Raw genomic sequence first — 18,928 nt, 5'->3', positions numbered from 1 at the left:
CTTGAAGTCCTTCCTTTCTAGTCCTTATTCTCATGTTCTTCCTTCTACAGCTTTGCGTTCTTAGGAAGGCTGAGCAAAGACTATATTCATATGTGAGAAACTTGGAAATGCACTTCAGGCTCCACGCTGGATTGTGAAGTCCATGTGTGCGAGTCCTGGGGCTGGCTTGTGTGTTGTAGGCCCAGGTCCTCGTGGGTAGCGGAGCTTATCTAACTTCACTGGATGACATCTTGGGATCACAGTGCTAGGAACCGGTAGACCACAGAGTTCTCAAGAGGATGTGAAGAACTCAAAATAATTTCTAGGACAGCAGATGACTGTAGTGACTTCTCCTCAGTCTCAAGGAATTCAGAAGATGCAGTCGAGATAGCATTCTAAGGTTGAAAAAATAGTCTGTTTCATTATAAGTGGGATTTAGGGGGAAAAGTCACACAGCTAGGATCTTGTCCTGCAGCGGATGAGCACGGGACTGTGCATCCTGCCAGGCTACATCCATTCCAATTCTGAGATGAACTGGTGATTTTTGAAAGTCACTCTGAACTTGTCTCCATTTTCCCAACTCTAATATGAAGTATTTGAAGCAGAGGCTCTCTCTCCAAGATTCCATCTCCCAGTCCACATAGAGATGCTGTTTGCCTATTCTAAAATGAATTTCACCTGTACCATTTCTAGTTTTTAATGTTTTTCTTTTAGGTTAGAAACACCTGTCTTTCCTCCTTTGTGAAATTTGGCCCAGTAATTATGTCATCAGGTGGAACAGGATGGGAGGAATTGCCCACAATTACTGACCAGCCCCGAATGCACTGGGTATTTTCGGGAGAGAGTGCTAATATGGGGAGAAATGCTTCCTGAGCAAACAAGGGGGCCTGCCAAGCCCGTGCCTGTCCACGTCCAGTTGAGTCGTTTCTCCCAGAAGGTTGCATTCCGTTCCCTGCAGAGGTGTTAACCCTTTAGCTGTAATGAACTTGCATGAGACATTCCTCATGCTTTTGTTCTCTGTTTGCATTTTAGGACCACAGTAGTAGCAGCGGCTGCCTTCTTGGACGCCTTTCAGAAAGTGGCTGACATGGCGACCAACACACGTGGTAAGCAGATGGAGGGACGGCTTCCAGCGCGAACCGAATGCGGCATGTGGGCTCTTACCCTTGGGTGGCTTCACGGGGAGCTACGGCTGAAGTTATCAGAGCTTAGCTGACTCACGGTTTTAACTTCCTAGAAAACTCTGTGGGATTCCCCATATTGGAAGTTGCAGACAGTCCTCCAGATAACGAAGCATGTGAGAGGGGGCGTGAAAAGTAGAGAAAAGGAGGCACGGTTTGTGTGGGAGGGGGCCTGGTGTGTGGTGTGGGTCACTTTTAATGACGTGCTGGTTGCCGAGCCTGGAACCGTGTGTTTGGTTGCCGTCCTTCCCTCCTCACACGGGTTGTCTGTCCTAAGGTTTTCCTTATTCCCTTGTGGAGAGGGAAGCGGCGAGAATGATTGGATAGAGCATTTTTCTGCAAGGATCCCTTGTGTAAGTCGTGTCCTCTTGTGTTGGATCTGTGTGTCTCCCACACTGGATGGCAAACCCCTTGAGACTATGACGTATTCATGTCGGAACTCCCCCAAAATGGTGCCTAGCACACAGCAGGTGTTTAAAAGGTTTATTAAATCAATGAACAAAGGGAAATCTTGTGCAACTTTTTAATAGTTTCAGTGACTAGAATAAAAACATGAGAGGTAGAAAGAGAAAATGAAGCTCCCCTATCCACCGCCATTGTCAGAAAGACAACATCACCCAGAACATGGAGACCCCTGTTCAAAGGGGGGTGCTTTCCTTTTCATTCCCAGGCAGGGAAGCTCTCCTGCCTCTTTTTTTTTTTTTTTGCCTTATTTTTCTGGGTCTGCTTGTATACTGTCTGTTCATTGTCATGGTAACACTGGAAAACATGGGTATTGGGGGTGAGTTTTGGGGGGTTGCTGTCAGTCCCACGAGGGTTTAGCTTCTCTGAAACACATGATGGATACCTCCAGTGGGTTTCAGTTGGTACCCCTTTACCATCGGTGTCTAATTAAATATTCAAATGAATTTGCAGTGAGGATACTTCTCATTCATTCAAGAAACTTGAGAACTGCTAATATTTTAGGTACTATTATGGGACCACAAAAATCAATATATTATTTATTCTTCATGTCCTGGAGGGGTTTGCAATTGAGTGGGGGGTAGGGAGGAGATGTGTGAATAGAGAATTTAGCGGTAGAAGTAATATGTTTAGTACAGTAATAGTAGTAGAGAAGCGTGCTGGGGGAATACAGAAAAGTGAGCAATTAGCTCAGCTCAGGGAGTCGAGGTTCTCCCAGGGGAGGTAATATTTCCCCTTATTTCCAAGATGCCAACGGTGTTTCGAAAGGTTCCCTAGGAGAATGGGATGGAGGTACTAGAGCAGTGGTTGGAAGGACTTGATCTGGTTTGTCAGCTTGATAGGGGTCTTAATTCGTATCTTAATCCCATAAAAAGTTCTTACATAGTCGACATGTGTCCATTGTACTCTTTTTACTTGGATATTATAAAGATTCTGCAACATTTAAGCCAACCATCACCACTGTTAGTGTTTTTGAGTCTATTTTCAAATAGTCTATTTCAGTGGTCTTGGGAACTGGGCTTGTCAGTCACACTGATGTCTTTCTAGAATGGCCATCAGAACGTGTCTTCCTTAAAAGAATGGCTTTACTATTTGAAAGGACAGAGATCACTGGCGTTGCATTTTTGAGACTCTGTGATTCTTAATAAGTTTTTTATATTTTCTCTTTTCTTTTTTAATTTTTTAATATTTTGTTTTTTTTAAGTTTTTTTTTTTTTTTTAAGATGTTATTTATTTATTTGACAGAGACACAGCGAGAGAGGGAACACAGGCAGCGGGGAGTGGGAGAGGGAGAAGCAGGCTTCCCACTGAGCAGGGAGCCCGATGCGGGGCTCGATCCCAGGACCTTGAGATCATGACCTGAGCCGAAGGCAGACGCTTAACGACTGAGCCACCCAGGCGCCCCAAGTTTTTTATATTTTCATATTTAATTATTGATGGGACCCTCAAGGATGGAGGAGAGCAGCATCCCTCAAGTTCCCGTAATTGCCGACAGGAGGAACTGGGGTTTCTGCAGAGGCTGCTCCCTGGAGTGGCTCTCGGTGGGAAAGCAGAGGGCCTGCAAGTCTCATGGCTTCAGGGAGGACAAACAGAGCAACTGTCTGTGGGAAAAGAAACCAGAATAGCCTCTCTGTGGCGGTGATGGAGGTGGAGTCGCAGCTTGGAGGTGAAGAACTTGACAAAAGACAAATAATGTCACAGTGAACAGACCCCTGCTTTGATGTATTTTTAAACCACTTGATTTCAGGTCATTTTTAGCGATGCCAGAATAACTTTACATCTCGCGATCTCTAGAAATCCCTGTGCACTGGGGGGAGAAAGAACTTTCTCTTGAGGGTGAGAACTCTCACATGATCTAAAAAGGGTATGGTTGATACAAAGAAGGTATATTTCATAGAGGTGATAAGAGAGAAACACGAAGGCACTTCTCGTATGGTCAACAAGCATCAGAAGTGATTTTTATTAAGTTATTTTTAACTTAAAAATGGAAAAACCTAGACCATGCGCTTTTGTTTAAAAAATTCATATAACAAAGTCTGTAAAGTAAAATCCACCCTCCCAGTGCCCCCTGGCAGGGATTGGGTTGAGCGTCATTTATAGACTTTTTTTTTGCGTGTATAAACACGTCTGGGAGGAAGAAAGCTAGTTGCAGAACGATGTGTAGAATGATACGTGGAGTAAAGTACTTCTGGATGATCTAAAGGTAGCCCCTAAGGAACACGTTCCCGTGCTTTTACTACACGGTACGTTACAGTTACCTTTCCATGTCCATACCTGTGGATCGGCCTCATTCTTTCTAGCGCCCAAACAGAATTTCATTGTCTGGATACAGCACGGTTTCAGCATTCTGCTGTTGATGGAAATTTAGGATATCTCTCATTTATTTGCTGTTTCAAGCCATGCAGCAGTTAATGCCCATATATACATCCTTTGGGAGATCTGTGTGTAATCTCTTTTTAAAAGTGTGTGCATCTCCACGGAAACGGTCTGTAGAAATTGCTTCAAACTGTTTTGGTCAGCAGCAAATATATTTGGACTTAAGCTTATTAAAGGCTGTGACTCGATATGGTTTGCAGTTTGATATCTACCCTCTGCAAAAGTCCAGTTTTTTGTGTTTTTTGTTTGTTTGTTTGTTTTTGCTTAGAGCTTTTGGATGTATTTTTTGAGTCCTTGCTCAATGTGATAGAAGGGAATTTAAGTGCATCTCTTTTGGGCAGGCATCCAGAATCTCAAGTTAGCATGTCTCTGGTTTCCAAAATATTAGCATTCCATATTGTTTCCCAAAGCTCTGAAATTCCTTTGTCCTTCTTAGCTAATATTTTGCACTAGCTATTAACACAATTTATTTAGGAAAAACTTTTAAAGCTATTCACTATAAGAGCAAAATTAATGTAGTCATTACGTAACTTGTTAAATAGGATGTGGAAATATGTTAGAACTCTATTTTGTTCATTATACAAATGCGTATAAGTTGCTATTATAATGTGTGTATTTAGATTAATAATTAAACCATAATGGAATTTAAGAGTTTATTAGCACCATAATCCATAATACAGTTTCATATTTTGTTGATTGTGCACTCTGGAATGAATATACAGTTTGTATTTAGCATGAAAGTATACCTTTTCCCATATTACTGACCACAAAGAGTTAGTGTCTAGGCATTTGCTATGCATGGAATGCCAGACTTTGTGGAGCAGAGTCCCCATCTTCTTCGTGTCCATGATGGACCAGCAAACGACCTGTCATTGGAGTTGAGAAATGTTGGACTGACTGGTATGCAGTTGTCTGAGTTACTTAAAAAAAAAAAAAAAAAAGAAAAAGAAAAAAAAACTAAGGGGGTTGGGATGGAGGGCATCTTAGCTCTGGACAGCAGAAGCACCTCTTGGGGAATAGGATTCCTGCACCTGTGAGCACGTCCTTGCACACTGGGCCCTGCCTCCTGTTTGACTGGAAGGCAGGGGTACTGAGCTGATGAAACCCTCTGCCTTAGTCAGCACTGGCCCTTTGCACCACCGCATTGTTTGGTTGTGTCCACAAGGGCCTTTGAAGAGCATAATGCTGTGTGACTTTCATTTCTGGCTGCCTCTGTGTGCCTATGTAATTACTTTATAGCTTTGAAAAACCATCTCAGGGCTGTTTAGATAATGATACACCAAACCCAGAGTGAGGAGTTTAAGATTTTATGAAGAAAGGAAATGGATCCCCAGCCGACTAGATCATCTTTAATGTCCAGAAGCCTTTGTACATCACTTTAAAAGAGTGGGCATGGTTTCGATGTTGGAAATCATGACAACTAACCTTTATTGAATAGTAATGCGGGCCGGGCTCTGTTCTAAGAGCATCACATATGCTGAGTCTGTTCTCATAACGTGAGATACGGTGCTTGTGATCTCCATTTTAGGTGATGAAGTCAGGATAAAGAGAACTTAACCTAAACCAAGGTTACATGGCCAGTAAGTGGTAAAAGGAGTCTGGCCCAGAGCCTAGATTTTAACCATTAAGTTACAATTCCTTATGTAAGGAGCTCCTGGATTTAGTATAAGCTTATATTTGCTTTTAAAGTTACTTGATCCTGAGTGCATTAGAAGAATCTGTGTGGCACCTTGGAGTAACCTAGATTGGGAACTGTGATGCCTGGGTTTGTCTTCTGGTTTTGCCAACTAGGCAGCCCCTCCATCCCCCGCCCCTTATCCAAGGGGGATACTATCCAAGACCCTCACTGGATGCCTGAAACTGGGGATTGTCCCGAACGCTTTACATACTGTTTCTTCCTATATGTATATACCTATGATAAAGTTTAATTTATAAATTAGGCTCAGTAAGAGATTAACAACAAAAAGTAATAATAAAATAGACCAATCATAACAATATGGTATAAAAATTATGTGAATGTGGTCTTTCTATTTCTCAAAACATCTTCTTGTGATGATGAGAGATGATAAAATGCCTACGTGATGAGGTGAAGTGAGGGGAATGACGAAGACACCATGACATAGCGTTGGGCTCCTGTTGGACCTTCTGACGATTTGTCAGGAGGAGGGTCAGCTGCTTCCACACCACAGTTGACTGTGGGTAACTGACACCACAGAGAGCAAAACCACAGATAAGGAGGGGGCTGCTGTATATTTCACTTTTCAGGGCTTTAATTTCCCCAACTCTCAAAGGGGTTTTCCCAGGACACAGAGTCCTAGATGATCATGAGGAACCTTTCTCGGCTCTAATGTTTTATGATTTGAAAAATCTCGTTGGCCCTATTAAGTCCATAAAATATGAATGAAGTTGGACGTCCAAATTCTCTCCCCTAGGTTATCTTTAGACTTTCCAGTTTTTGCCCTGGAGACAAAGGAGTAGCGGAAGCAACGTTAAGCATGGGATTATGGAGAGAGGGAGGGTTAGAAGAGAAAAATCAAGGCCCCCCCTCAGACCTGCCGCGTGCGTTTGAGGAGGGCAGGTGGAAGCTGGAACGTTTAGGACCGCCCGCGAGGCCCAGTTGGCCAGAGGTGCACTTTCTTCAGCAAGCCTGGATTGCCGAGGTTCTGTGCTTTGGTGAAGAAAGTCTCCGGGGCTTACGTTGGATAAAGCAGTAGTGGTTCTTGCAAATAGTGATGTGGAGCTTTTAGTCTGGGCCAGTAGTGGTTCTTGCAAATAGTGATGTGTTTTTAGTGTATGTTACACGTTTTTAGTATACATTTTGTTAAATGCTGTGGTCTCCAGATATGACTGCGTGGATCATAATCGCTCAGGAAGTTGGTTTTAAAATACAGATTTCAGGGATGCCTGGGTGGCTCAGTCGGTTAAGCGTCTGCCTTCCGCTCAGGTCGCGGATCCCAGGGTCCTGGGATTGAGTCCCACGTGGGGGGGCTCCCTGCTCAGTGGGGGTGTCTGCTTCTCCCTCTGCCCCTCCCCCCTGCTCCTGCGCGCTCTCGCTTGCGCTCTCTTGCTCTCTCTCACACTGCTCTCTTTCAAATAAATAAAACCTTTTTTTTAAAAAAATACAGATTTCAGGGCCCTGCCTTGTATCTGTGGAATCAGATGGGTGTGGGTAGGACCTGGGAATCTCAGATTTTTTAAAGTTCCTCGGGAGATTTTACTCCCCGGCGAGGTTTGTGCCTCTTGCCTAAGCCACCTGTCCAGCGGCATCTCCGCCAGTGGCTGGCACTTGCACCCATAGAGAAATGCTCCTGGCTCCCTGAAGCCCTTAAATCCTTTGACCCTGTCTGCTTGCATGTGTGTGCATTCCACACCTGGAATGTCCTTCTCCCTCCGCCCCCTGTCCGCCCCCTTTAGATGCTCGAGGATTTGCTGCTTGTTTTCCAAGAGCCAGGTTAGCAGTCGCGTCACTGATGATACCGATGGTCACCAGGTAGAGGGAGACTTCGGGCCTCAGGGCCTCTGCGGCACGTGCTTCTGGCTCCCTGTGTCGTCCCCGGCTCTGTACTAGGATGCAGGCCCCTCCAGGACAGGCCTGCATCCAGCTCCTCTCTGAGGAGCCGGGGCACCTAGATGCTCAGTGGCTCTCTGGCATTTGGCAAAGTGCAGACAATGTTTGATGAATGAATGAATGAGCGTACACAGCAGTGAGCACACTAGCGTGGTCCTCAGTGGATCCGGGTGAGGAAGGCTGTCATCCCTGGGGGCAGAAAGCTGGTGGGATGGGATCTTGGTTGGATTCCATATGGGGGTTCAGAACTTACATTGTGGTGACCCCTCTCCCTGAGGTCCAGTCTGGTGTGGAATGTGTGACTTCTTATTTCTTGTAGCTGAAGAGGGCCGAGTAATTTCATGATGCAGGCACAGGAAGGGGCAGGTGGGTGAATGGCTGGGCCCAGGGAAGAGAGAGAATCTTCCCTTCTCGGGGGAGGAGGTGCTGGGAAGCTGTTCCGAGAGGCAGCCAGACTGGTTTTGTTTGCCCCTGAGTTTTATTTTAACTAGGTGGTTTGAGATTTCACTGGCCCTTAACTTCTGGCTTGACTTTGGTGTTCAGGTCAGACTCTTTCATGTAATCAGAGCCTTATGATTTCTACCTAGGAAGCTCCTCAGCCACAAACTGGGGGGTGGGGGGGTTATTTAAAAAAAATCATAAGTAAGGTCCTTCTCACAGGCCTGGAACTGTATATTCTAGTTAAAGGAATGTCGACAAATCCATTCACTGATTCAAAATAAAAGGTTCTAAAACAGCAATCTGCTCATCTCTAGATATGACGGTAGATCATGAATGGTTATTTTTGGTTATTGTCTTTGAGATTTTTTTGCCTTTAGGAAAAGAGAGAACTTAAAAGTCTTTGGGAAACAAGCTCAGTTGTGTGTTTTTTTTTTTAAGAGCTTAGTTTGTTTTGAAAACTTCAAGGGTCGTGTATTAATTTTTCTGATGATCTTATTCTGAGGATTTACCAGATAATAGGAGAGAAAGGAGTCTAGCATAAAGCATCTTCTGGAGCCTTGGAGAGGGAGTTTTATGGAAACCTGGCAGGGGTTAATTTTGCTTAGAGCCTGTATATAGCCATAATAGGGGCACCTTAGCTCTGATTTCCTGGAGCCTGGCACATCTTAGGTGCCCAGGAAACAGTTGCTGAGATATTAAAAAAAATTTTCTAAAGTGAAACACTTCATAGCTTGCAGGGTGGATGGACCAGCAGCTGTATTCTCTCATATTTTTAAACACGAGTCTAGGTATGCTGGATGGAAGATGACCTAGAAACTCTCCATTGCTTTTCATTTGCAGGGTTTTGAACTTGACTTCTTGATTTTGATTCCCATGAATTATGCTGAGGAACCCCTAGGCACATTGTGCCCTGCTGGTAGTTAGATTTTGAAAAGTCTCACTGGTGTGATGTTGGCAGGTGTGGGGAGTAAGAACAGAGATATGAAGAATAAGAACATTTGTATTTGGTTCAAGTGGGAAATTGGCCGGGCAAAGAAAAAGTCACCTTTTTCTCCCATTTCTTTTTTTGTTTTCCCTTTAATTGCAGGCCCAGTGCCAGGACTTGACAGGAGCTGTGTATGCTGTGGGGTCCTGGCCCTGTGGAGCTTTTAGTCTGGGCCAGGCTGTTCTGTGAAATGCTGGAAATGTTCTGCGTTTTCACTGTCCAATATGGTAGTTACTCGCCACAGGTGGTTTTTGGAGCACCTGAAATGTGGCTAGTGTAACTGAAGAACTGAATTCCTAATTTTTTACATTTTAATTAATTTTAATTATATGTAACTTACAACTTTGCTGAGGGCTGTTTGTACCACAATCTGGGATAGTAGCTTCAGGAACTTCCATCAGCTTCTCAAGCCACTCCATGCTGAAATGTGTACGTGTGTAGGGGTACATATCCATCTATTTTTGTATTTTAATACCTGTCATAGTCTCAATCTTACATGAAGTACAAATAAAAAATTTGTAAGTTGTTGCTTTTTATAATAATATTTAAGCTAAAAAGTGTGCCTATTATGTAAACCGCTTCAGGATATAAATTCTCCATCTCCTAGAGAGATTTTGGAGTTGTCTTTGACCTACAAAGGGATGACATAAAAACATAATGCCTTTTTAAGTGGGTTCATAAATGCATACCTGCTTGTGGGTTTCACTGTTTTGATGCTTTTCCACTCTGATAGACCTTGAGTCATTTTAACTCATTACCACAATACAATTAAGCTTACACATTCTGCTTGGGATAAAACAACTTTTTAAAAATTGGCCCCATGGTGAGGGGGCAGGGGCGCTGTCATTTAAGCGTCTGACTCTTGATTTTGGCTCAGGTCATGATCTCAGGGTCCTGGGATTGAGCCCCACTTGGGCTCTGCGCTCCGAGGGGAGTTTGAGGATTCTCTCTCTCCTTCTGCCCCTCCCCCTGCTCACATGCCTGCAATCTTTCTTTCTCTCTCTCAAATAAATAAATCTTTAAAAAAATGAAAGTGGCCCTATGAAGGTGAAGTTTGTCTTACCATTTTCCATTTTTTATTTTTTAATTTAATTTAATTTTTTAAAGATTTTATTTATTTATTTGACAGAGACACAGTGAGAAAGGGAACACAAGCAGGGGGAGTGGGAGAGGGAGAAGCAGGCTTCCCGCTGAGCAGGGAGCCAGATGTGGGGCTTGATCCCAGGACCCTGGGATCATGACCTGAGCCAAAGGCAGACGCTTAACGACTGAGCCACCCAGGCGCCCTCCATTTTCCATTTTTTAAACGTGATTATTTTTTGGTTCGCTTGATATGAAATTCAGACTTGGTGTTGAGTCTAGCCTAGTAAGGAGGCATGTGTATTTTAAACTTTTTTCTTTTACAAATCATGCTGTAGGTAAGGACAAGAAATAAAGGAATTCATATGTTTATTAAATATATTTTATAAATTTTAAAAAATCTTCCCTTTTCCCCCTCTGTTTTTTGGTTGTAGGAGTTCAGAGGTGGGTGTTAACATATGCAATTATTTTGGTGGGCAAATTTGTATATTCCAGGAGATTGGGATCTTCTGAACTGGGCATTACTGGTGATAGAATGAAATCCGTCCTTTCTGATCCCATTGATCTTTTCTTAATGTTAAAACTGATGCTTGACCAGCAGTACTGTTCCCCGCTCTACAGGTGGCCTTTTCTTACTGATGTTTGGTTGGGTGGCAACAGTTGCCTGCGACGAACCACCTTCACTGTGGTTCGCCAGTGTCCCGCCTGTGCCGTGTTTGACTTTTCGCTCTTTTCCTGAAATGACACTTGCAACGGCGGTTATTGTGCTTTGGCCTGAAAGGCACGAACATGAGTCCCACTTGAACATAAGCCTACCTGGGTGTCCGGAGCAGGATGTCACCAGAATCCTGAAATCCCGTACGTAACAGGGAGAGCTGGGGATGTCCGAATTCCACCCCGGAGCCCGTGTGTCCTGCTAAGGCTTGTCCCACCACTAACCCAAGAGAAACATCTGTCCGTGCTCAGTGACATCGCCCTGTTTGGCCCCAGTGTATTTTCCCAGACGATGCTTGAGTGTGATGTGTGCTGGTTTCTGTCTAACCTCAGCAGCCTTAGTAAATGCCGGCGAATACTCGACACGGGGGTGAAGGCGATGGCGGCGGCAGGGAGGAAGGTCCAGGCACGGAGAGGATGTGTGTTTTTATGGGTGACTGGGTCAATCTGTGCAGCGTCGTTATTTGTGTCGTTAGGCAGTTTACATAATGAAGTGGTTTGCTCAGCAGTTCCATCCTTCCAGCTTGCCCGGCTGTCTGCATTTTGTACACAAGCCCTGAGGACTCTCCCCCTTCTCCCTCTCTCCTCTCCATCCTCATTCTTTCCCTTTGTTCTTTGTTTTGGCTTAATAACTAATACTCCACCCCACCCTGCTGTTGCACACAACCATGTGGTTGTTACTTGAGTAAAATATGGATTAGCATTCACGGGAGGATGCAATTATTTTAGTTCATACAGATGAGGCAAGTTTTTTTTTTTTTTAATTTAAACAATATTTTCATGGGAAAGATCATTTGCCGTAGAGTTGTGAACTTGGTCTGGTCTGCCCACCTCAGATAAAAATAACCGTTTGGAATGTAAATGTGAACTTGAAGACACTTGAAGTTGTCAAAACTAGTATTTTTCTACGATGAGCCTATTCTGCTTGATTGCAAGCTGCCTGTTCTCTGCTCCCTCTGATAAAGCCCCAGCCTAAAACTTGCACAAGGTATGAAAACTCCTCTGAACTGACATTATCACTTTAACTGTACACGTGTGCTCTCCTGGAGGGGGAAAAAAAGTAGGGTGTTGAGAAATAGCTCTGAGAATACAGACTATTCAAAAGATATTCTTCTGTCACAAAAATCTGGCAGTGAATCCTTCTGATACATTTTAAAGAAATTTGATTTTTATGCACTACTTTTAGAAACCTATCTGTGGCTTAAGGTGAGAATGATCTGGAGTTTTTTTGTTTTTTGTTTTTTGTTTTTTTAATCTAACCCTGTGGTCTTTCATTTTTAAGATGGTACAGGGTTTTTCTTATAGACCACCTAGTGTCTGGTGCAACCTTTTCATTTTTAGGGGGCAAAGTCACTTGCCCAAGGCCACGCAGCTGGAAGGGGCTCACGGTTGGGGGGGGGTTGTCCTGCTAGCCCAGAGCCTTCTGTCTCCTGGTTTCCCCTGAAAGCCGCATGGTAAACGGCTTGTTCACTTTGTCCCTTGGTTTAATGCTAAGGATATTCAAGTAGGAAATAACATGAGCTGTGGAAAAAAAAAAATCTCTGCTTTCAGTCGATTATTTGTAAGGATTTTTGTTTGCTTATTTGTTTCTGCAGGACCCTTGGTCAACTGGTTTTCGAAAGCCATTTTCCACTTCTATTTTGGTCCTTCGTTTTTTTAATGGAAGATGCTTTTGTTTTCTTTTAGCTCTGTGTCTGTTCGAGGGGGGGCTGTTTTGCTTAAATTTGGAGCAAAAATATATTGTTATATTTGACATAAGCATATTTATCTGTAAGAATAACGAGATTTCTTTCGTCTGCGTTGTCTTATTGCAAATCTACCTCCATCCACGCGTGTGTGCACGTAAACATGCGCCCACATACAGTCGCACACATGATATGTTTTTTGATTCCCAAACGTTTAAAATTGCCACGGGACTCTTATTTCTAGTAAAAGATACTGCTGTGGAAATCTGCAGCATTTCCTGCTGTGTGTGCCAGGGCCCGGGGACCCTGGTTGCCATGGAAACTAACATCCAGCCGCTGGGTGGTACTTTCCTTTAGAGCTGCATTTGAGCGCATTTCACAGTTCAATACAATGCTGCTGCTTCTCCCTTTAAAATAAGGAGAGGGGGAAAATCTGAGTGATTACAAATTTATTTATTTTTATTTTTTTATTTTTTAAAGATTTTATTTATTTATTTGACAGTGAGCGAGGGAACACAAGCAGGGGGAGTGGGAGAGGGAGAAGCAGGCTTCCCGCCGAGCAGGGAGCGCGACGCGGGGCTCGATCCCAGGACCCTGGGATCATGACCTGAGCTGAAGGCAGACGCCCAACGACTGAGCTACCCAGGCGCCCCAGAGTGATTACAAATTAAAAAAAAATGCTATTTCTGCAAAGGTAGAAAGAGACCTTAATATGCACCCTTTTCATGAGTGTCACCCAGAGGTGGCCAGAGGTATCTGATAAAATACAGAAGAATTTCGGGGGAGGTGGTGAAAGTGGAACCTTTGCCCTGAGCGGGGGGGATCTGTAGGCTTCTCTTTGGGAATGACGGCAGGGCGGGCTGACATGGCCTTTTATCCTGTTGACTCTGGCTGAGTCCATTTGATTTGTCTGAAGGGCTTGAGAGCAGACAAAAGACCAGCTTTCTGCATGTTCCCCGCCCCCTCCCCCCCTTCCTGCATTTCCTGACCCCTCTCTCTCAGAACCTGCCCAGAGAACCGGATCAGAGAGCCTGGAGAGCTTGCCTGAATTTTAGCCCTGGATTTGCCAGTTGAGCACGTGGTTGCCATCTGTGCTTGTTGAAAGGCGGATGCTGATGATGAGAGCGATCCTTCATTGGGATAATACGGTTTAAAGCCAAGTGCAAGATGTGCTGCTTGTATGAGAATCGGAAGGTCTCATGAGCCATGTGAACACAGCCCCTGACTTCCCAGTGGTTTGGTGGCCCATCGGTCACTGGTCACAGGTGGGCCTACAGCACATCCTCCAGGGAGGTGGCAGATACCCAGCCCCAGGTTCCCACTGCCCATGAACAGACTCCATGAGATGGAGGGAGAGTAAGATGGGCCCCAATCTTGTTTAGATGGATGCCTAGTGCTCTGACATCTGTTTTCCCAAATGTGTTTGTGCAAAGCAAATGCTGGGAGTGGATGATCTTCAGAAACAGCGAGATGGACCAGAGCCTTTGCCTGTCACAGGTGGTGGGGATCTCAGTCCAGCCGTGGCCTTGAGGATTCAGCTAGCCCTCCAGTTGCTTTATCTTGAGGTGGTAGCAACTCCATTTTGCAAACAAGGGAAACCAGCTTGGTGACTCGCAGTGACTTGGTTAAAATGTCACACAACTTTGAAGCCGCAGAGCCTGGAGTGTGTGTCTGCTCTGCGTGACCCTCAGTCCCACATTCTTTCCACCTGAGAGATCAGTTGTATATATAGAACCATCTCGGATTGAGACCAGCATTTCTTCATCGTGGCACTATTGACATGTTGGGCTGGATAATTGTTTGTTAGGACTGTGCATTGTGGGATGTTTGGCAGCATCCCCGGTCCATCCCCCACTTGTGAAAACTGAAAGTGTCTCTCAACATTGCCCAGTGTCCTCTGGGGGTTAAAACGGTCCTGATGAGAACCTTTGAGCTAGACCCTTCAGGTATTTTCATATGGCAGTTTGACGGAACCATGGCTGTGCCTTTTCTTGACGCGGTTGTAGAGAACTTGGTTCATTTAAGCTAGGTTTTAAGTTATTTATAACCGTGTTTTGATTTTAGAAGTTTGACAGGTCATGCAATTGTTTCATCCGAGCAATGACCACTGTGCTAAGTCGTGGATAAAACTTTGTGAAGGGTCCACATCTTACCAAAAAAAGATTGCTCCTTTTCAACAGAAGGTCATTTCCCAGTGTGAAAATATGCATAGTATTTTAAAAGATTAAGTTGAATCAGAACAGTGGTGGAGACGAACGGAGGGTTTTCGTTCCCGCTGGGCTGGCTTCCTTCAGAGAGGTGGCTTGGCAGAGGCAGAGCCTGGGTCAGGATGCGGGCAGGAGGTTGGTGCTGCCCGGTCACAGCTGGGTGGCCTCGGTGGATCAATCCGATCGGACACACCTCAGCTTTGTTGTCTATGGAGGACAGTGGGTTCGGCCATCCCTGCCTGTCAGGGTGATCGTGGAGCTCGCTTGACGCTGTGGCTCTGAAAGCCCCCAGCAGCTATGACACAAGGTCATGTGTTCCTGTGTCACCTAATTTCTGGGGGTCCTGCCCACATCAGACCGGTGGCTGCTTGGCTTCTTCTTAGACACCAACACTCCTGTCTGATTCCACTGTTGCTTGCCCTGTCTCCTGCCTCTCTGTCTCCAACCTCTGCCTGTGCTCTGGATCTCTTTACGCCTCTGATTTTCCTCCGAAAGACCTCTGACATTTTAAAAGTTCCCTTTATTCTCTGGGCTCTGTTATTATTTTGTTTATTACTAATACAGTTTATTTTTTTGTTTATAAATGAGTATTTACATATTACAAATATTACATGTAATTATGTTGCTATTAGATTTGGGGTATTGTAATGGTAACTTGAATGAATTTTTTTTAATGTTTTATTTTTTCAAGCTTTATTGAAGTATGATTGACAAATAACTATATTTAGGTTGTGATTTTTTTTTAAGGTGTACATCATGATGATTTCATATACTTAGACATTATGAAATGATGACCACGATTAAGTTAATTAACAAACCCATCACCTGACATGGTTACCATTTTTAAAAAATGAATTCTGAGAATTTTAGTTGCCTCTCGCATGCCCCCGGTCTGGGGAATCTCACCTTCCCCACCTTGGCATTCACTTGGAATGTTCCTTTCCTTCTCTCACACAGACCCTGGCTGATCCTCTAAGGTTGCTCTCAGGCAGTTTCTCCTCTGGAAAGCCTTTTCTTGGTCCTTAACTGGGCTAGAGGCTGCCCTGCTTTGCTCCATCCCCAGAACCTGGGCTCCACTTGCCCATCACCGTTCCCTTACAAACCTCTGAGCTTCTTCAAGGCAAGGACTCATTCACTGATTACACTACTGAGCACGCTGGTGTGCCCTGTCTTTTTTTTTTTCCTTAATTGAGATGAAGTTCATATAACATAAAACTGTTTTAAAGCGAATAGTTTGGTGTCATTTCATTTATTTACAGTGTTGTACAACTGCCACCTCTGTCTGGTTCCAAAGCATTTTTATCACCTCAGATTAATCCCTGCACCCAGGGTGATGGAAAAGTTGTGGAGATGGATGGTGGTGAGGGTTGTACAACAGTGTGAACATACTGTAACGCCATTGAACTCTACACTTAAAGAATGGTTATAATGTTGGGGTGCCATTGAACTCTACACTTAAAGAATGGTTATAATGTTGGGGTGCCTGGGTGGCTCAGTCGGTTAAGCGTCTGCCTTCGGTCAGGTCATGATCCCAGGGTCCTGGGATTGAGCCCTACATTGGGTTCCTGGCTCAGCTGGGAGCCTGCTTCTCCTTCTCCCTCTGCTGCTTCCCCTGCTTGTTGTGCTCTTTCTCTCTCAAATAAATAAATAAAATCTTTTTTTAATTTATTTTATTTTTATTTTTTAAAGATTTTATTTATTTATTTGAGAGAGAGAGAATGAGAGCGAGCACATGAGAGGGGGGAGGGGCAGAGGGAGAAGCAGACTCCCTGCCGAGCAGGGAGCCTGATGCCGGACTCGATCCTGGGACTCCAGGATCATGACCTGAGCCGAAGGCAGTCGCTTAAGCAACTGAGCCACCCAGGCACCCAATAAAATCTTTTTTTAAAAATGGTGATAATGCACAGAGGATTTTTAGGGCAGTAAAAATTCTCTTGTGTCATACCATACTGATGAATACATGACATTATCCCCTTGTCCAAGTTCACAGAACGTACAACACCAAGGATGAACCCTATTTTAACTGTGCACTTTGGGTGATAATGATGTACCAGAGTCAATTCATCAGTTATAACACATGTACACTCTGGTGGGGGATATTGATAATGGGAGGCTGTGCATTTGTGGTGATAAGGGCGTATATGGGAAATCTCTCCCTTCTCCATTTTGCTATGAACCTAAAATGGCTCTAAAAAATAAAATCTTAAAGAGATGGCTGTGATGCTAAATTTTATGTTAGGTATATTTTACCACAAAAAAACCAAAAGCCCATACACATTAAGCAGGTAATCCCTATCTTCCTCTTGTCCACTCCCTCCACTAGTATCTGGCAGTCACCCTGCCGGTGTTTTGTATTTTTTCCATCATTATATCCTTAGCCCCCAACATGGTTGTTGCTGAATAAAACTTTGGTCAGTGATGAGCTTTTACTCTAGCACTGATTTATCTTTGTATATTTCTTCAACAGCCACATAATGAGAAAAGTTATCTTTAAGGAAATTTCTTTGAAATGTTTTCCTAGTATTTAAGAGTTTTCTACTTGTCCACCGATATCTGCATAGAAGTGCCTCTGGAACCAAAGCTACTTTTGTATTTATCTGCGCATCTTTGTTATTTTTAGTCGATATTTTGGGTTGATAATGGTGGTCCTGGTTCTGTACCTGGTGGCATCCGTCTGACACACTCAGAAACAAAGACTGAAACAAAGACTTACTGAATCTTTCAAATACATGTAGTGATGGCCAAATACATACTTTTTCTTAGGATGTTAAAATTTTCAAATACTGTTTCTTTTATGGAGGAGAAAAAAATGTAGCCATCCTTTCAGAAATTAATATTTTTAAGCCGATTTCTTCCTTGAAGTATGTTAGTCTTTTTCTTTAGGCTCACAACTCATAAAATCTTGTTCTTCCCTGTTGCTCTATAATTTATAAAATTGTATTGCAGTTGGCTTGGGTAGAATTTACTTAAGCATAGTTGAGCCTTTAGATTTTCTTTCTGGCATGGACAAAAGCCTCATTAATTATGAATATGAATTCCTTTTGCAAAATGACAAGATTGAACATTTCCTCATGCCAATATCCCAGCTGTCTCATTCTGATGCTCAACAAAGATTTTTAGAGATTGTCTTTAATGGCCGTGCTATCAGATACTTAAAAAAAAAAAAAAAGAAACTAAAAAGAATGCAAAATAGCTTACAGTTTGTTTTTCGAGAAATAATGAAAGGTTTTTGTTTTAGTGCGGACGTTTTCTACTCTTGTAATGCATTTGTGGGCTCGAAGATTTGACCATGGCTACAAACCAAAGGATCATTTCTTCTCTCTAAAGTGTAGGTACAAAATTCCATTTGTTTAGATGACCAGTACTTGGAGTCCCGAGGCTCAGGTCACCTTTCGCCCTCTGACCAGCCGAAGCTCACTCCTGGTCTCATGACGGAGATGGCAGTGGGCGTCGGTAGCCAGCCAGCGCTGAGCCCTCACCGCGCTGGTGCTGATTCATTATGGCCTCCCCACGTTCGCAGGGTAGCTAGCGTCTGTGACCACCACTGGAGGGGGTGAACTGGGGCTTCAGTCCAAAGCCTCCAGAGGCTATGAGCCACCATATTCTGTTGCCTCGGTCCTGAGTGTGTCTGTTCAGCCATCGCTTGACCAATCTCAGTGCAATGGTTTTTCATATTCTCACTTGCCCTGCATCCTGTGGTGTTTGCTGCCAGAGAAAGTGACCCAGATATGGCAGTTGGTTCCTTGGAGTAGGAACCCTTGGAAGAGGTGTTTCCACCTCTGGCCTCCAGCTGTGGTTTTCTTGTCTGGAGATGGATCTGTGTTGTTGCATTCCTTCCAGGCTGTCAAGGAAGCCAGCACTCCTGGAAATTCCCTCCTAAGTTCGGAGCCTCAGGCCCAGGGAGTGCGCTGCGTGCGCGTGCGTGAGTGTGCGTGTGTATGCGTGCGTGCGTGCGCGTGCCCGTGTTTGATATTAACGCTGCAGGCTGTTGGAAACCTTTTTTCTGTTCCCGATTCCTTGAGGGGGAGGATGTCTGGTGTCGCCACTCCTCTTCCATTTTTTTAAAATTTAAATTTGTTGTTTATTATTTATTTGTTTGCTTACTTTAACCGGAAGCTCTGTAACATTACACATGAGCCAATCATGCTTAAGTCCCATGAAAATAACCTGGGGCCGGACAGCTCAGTGTGCTGTTGCTTCATTACTTTAGGAAACCTCAGGATTGGAACGAAGGTGGACTGGTTCGGTCG

General features: G+C 44.0%; 1 protein-coding gene across 6 annotated transcripts in view; it reads left to right on the top strand.

Moving 5' to 3' along the window:
* The window catches only part of MTSS1 (MTSS I-BAR domain containing 1), a 158,586-nt gene that overhangs the window by 24,504 nt on the left and 115,154 nt on the right, over positions 1-18,928 (top strand). For all 6 annotated transcript variants that reach the window (XM_032415757.1, XM_032415753.1, XM_032415755.1 and 3 more), the window contains exon 3: positions 1,012-1,085. In XM_032415757.1, the coding sequence (XP_032271648.1) occupies positions 1,012-1,085 (74 nt within the window). The remainder of the gene's footprint in view (positions 1-1,011; positions 1,086-18,928) is intronic.

The sequence above is a fragment of the Phoca vitulina genome, unplaced genomic scaffold (genome assembly GCF_004348235.1).
Source record: "Phoca vitulina isolate PV1807 unplaced genomic scaffold, GSC_HSeal_1.0 scaffold18, whole genome shotgun sequence".
Classification (NCBI taxonomy): domain Eukaryota; kingdom Metazoa; phylum Chordata; class Mammalia; order Carnivora; family Phocidae; genus Phoca; species Phoca vitulina.
The sequence above is the reverse complement of the archived record's forward strand: the minus strand, read 5'-3'. Positions and strand labels throughout refer to the sequence as shown.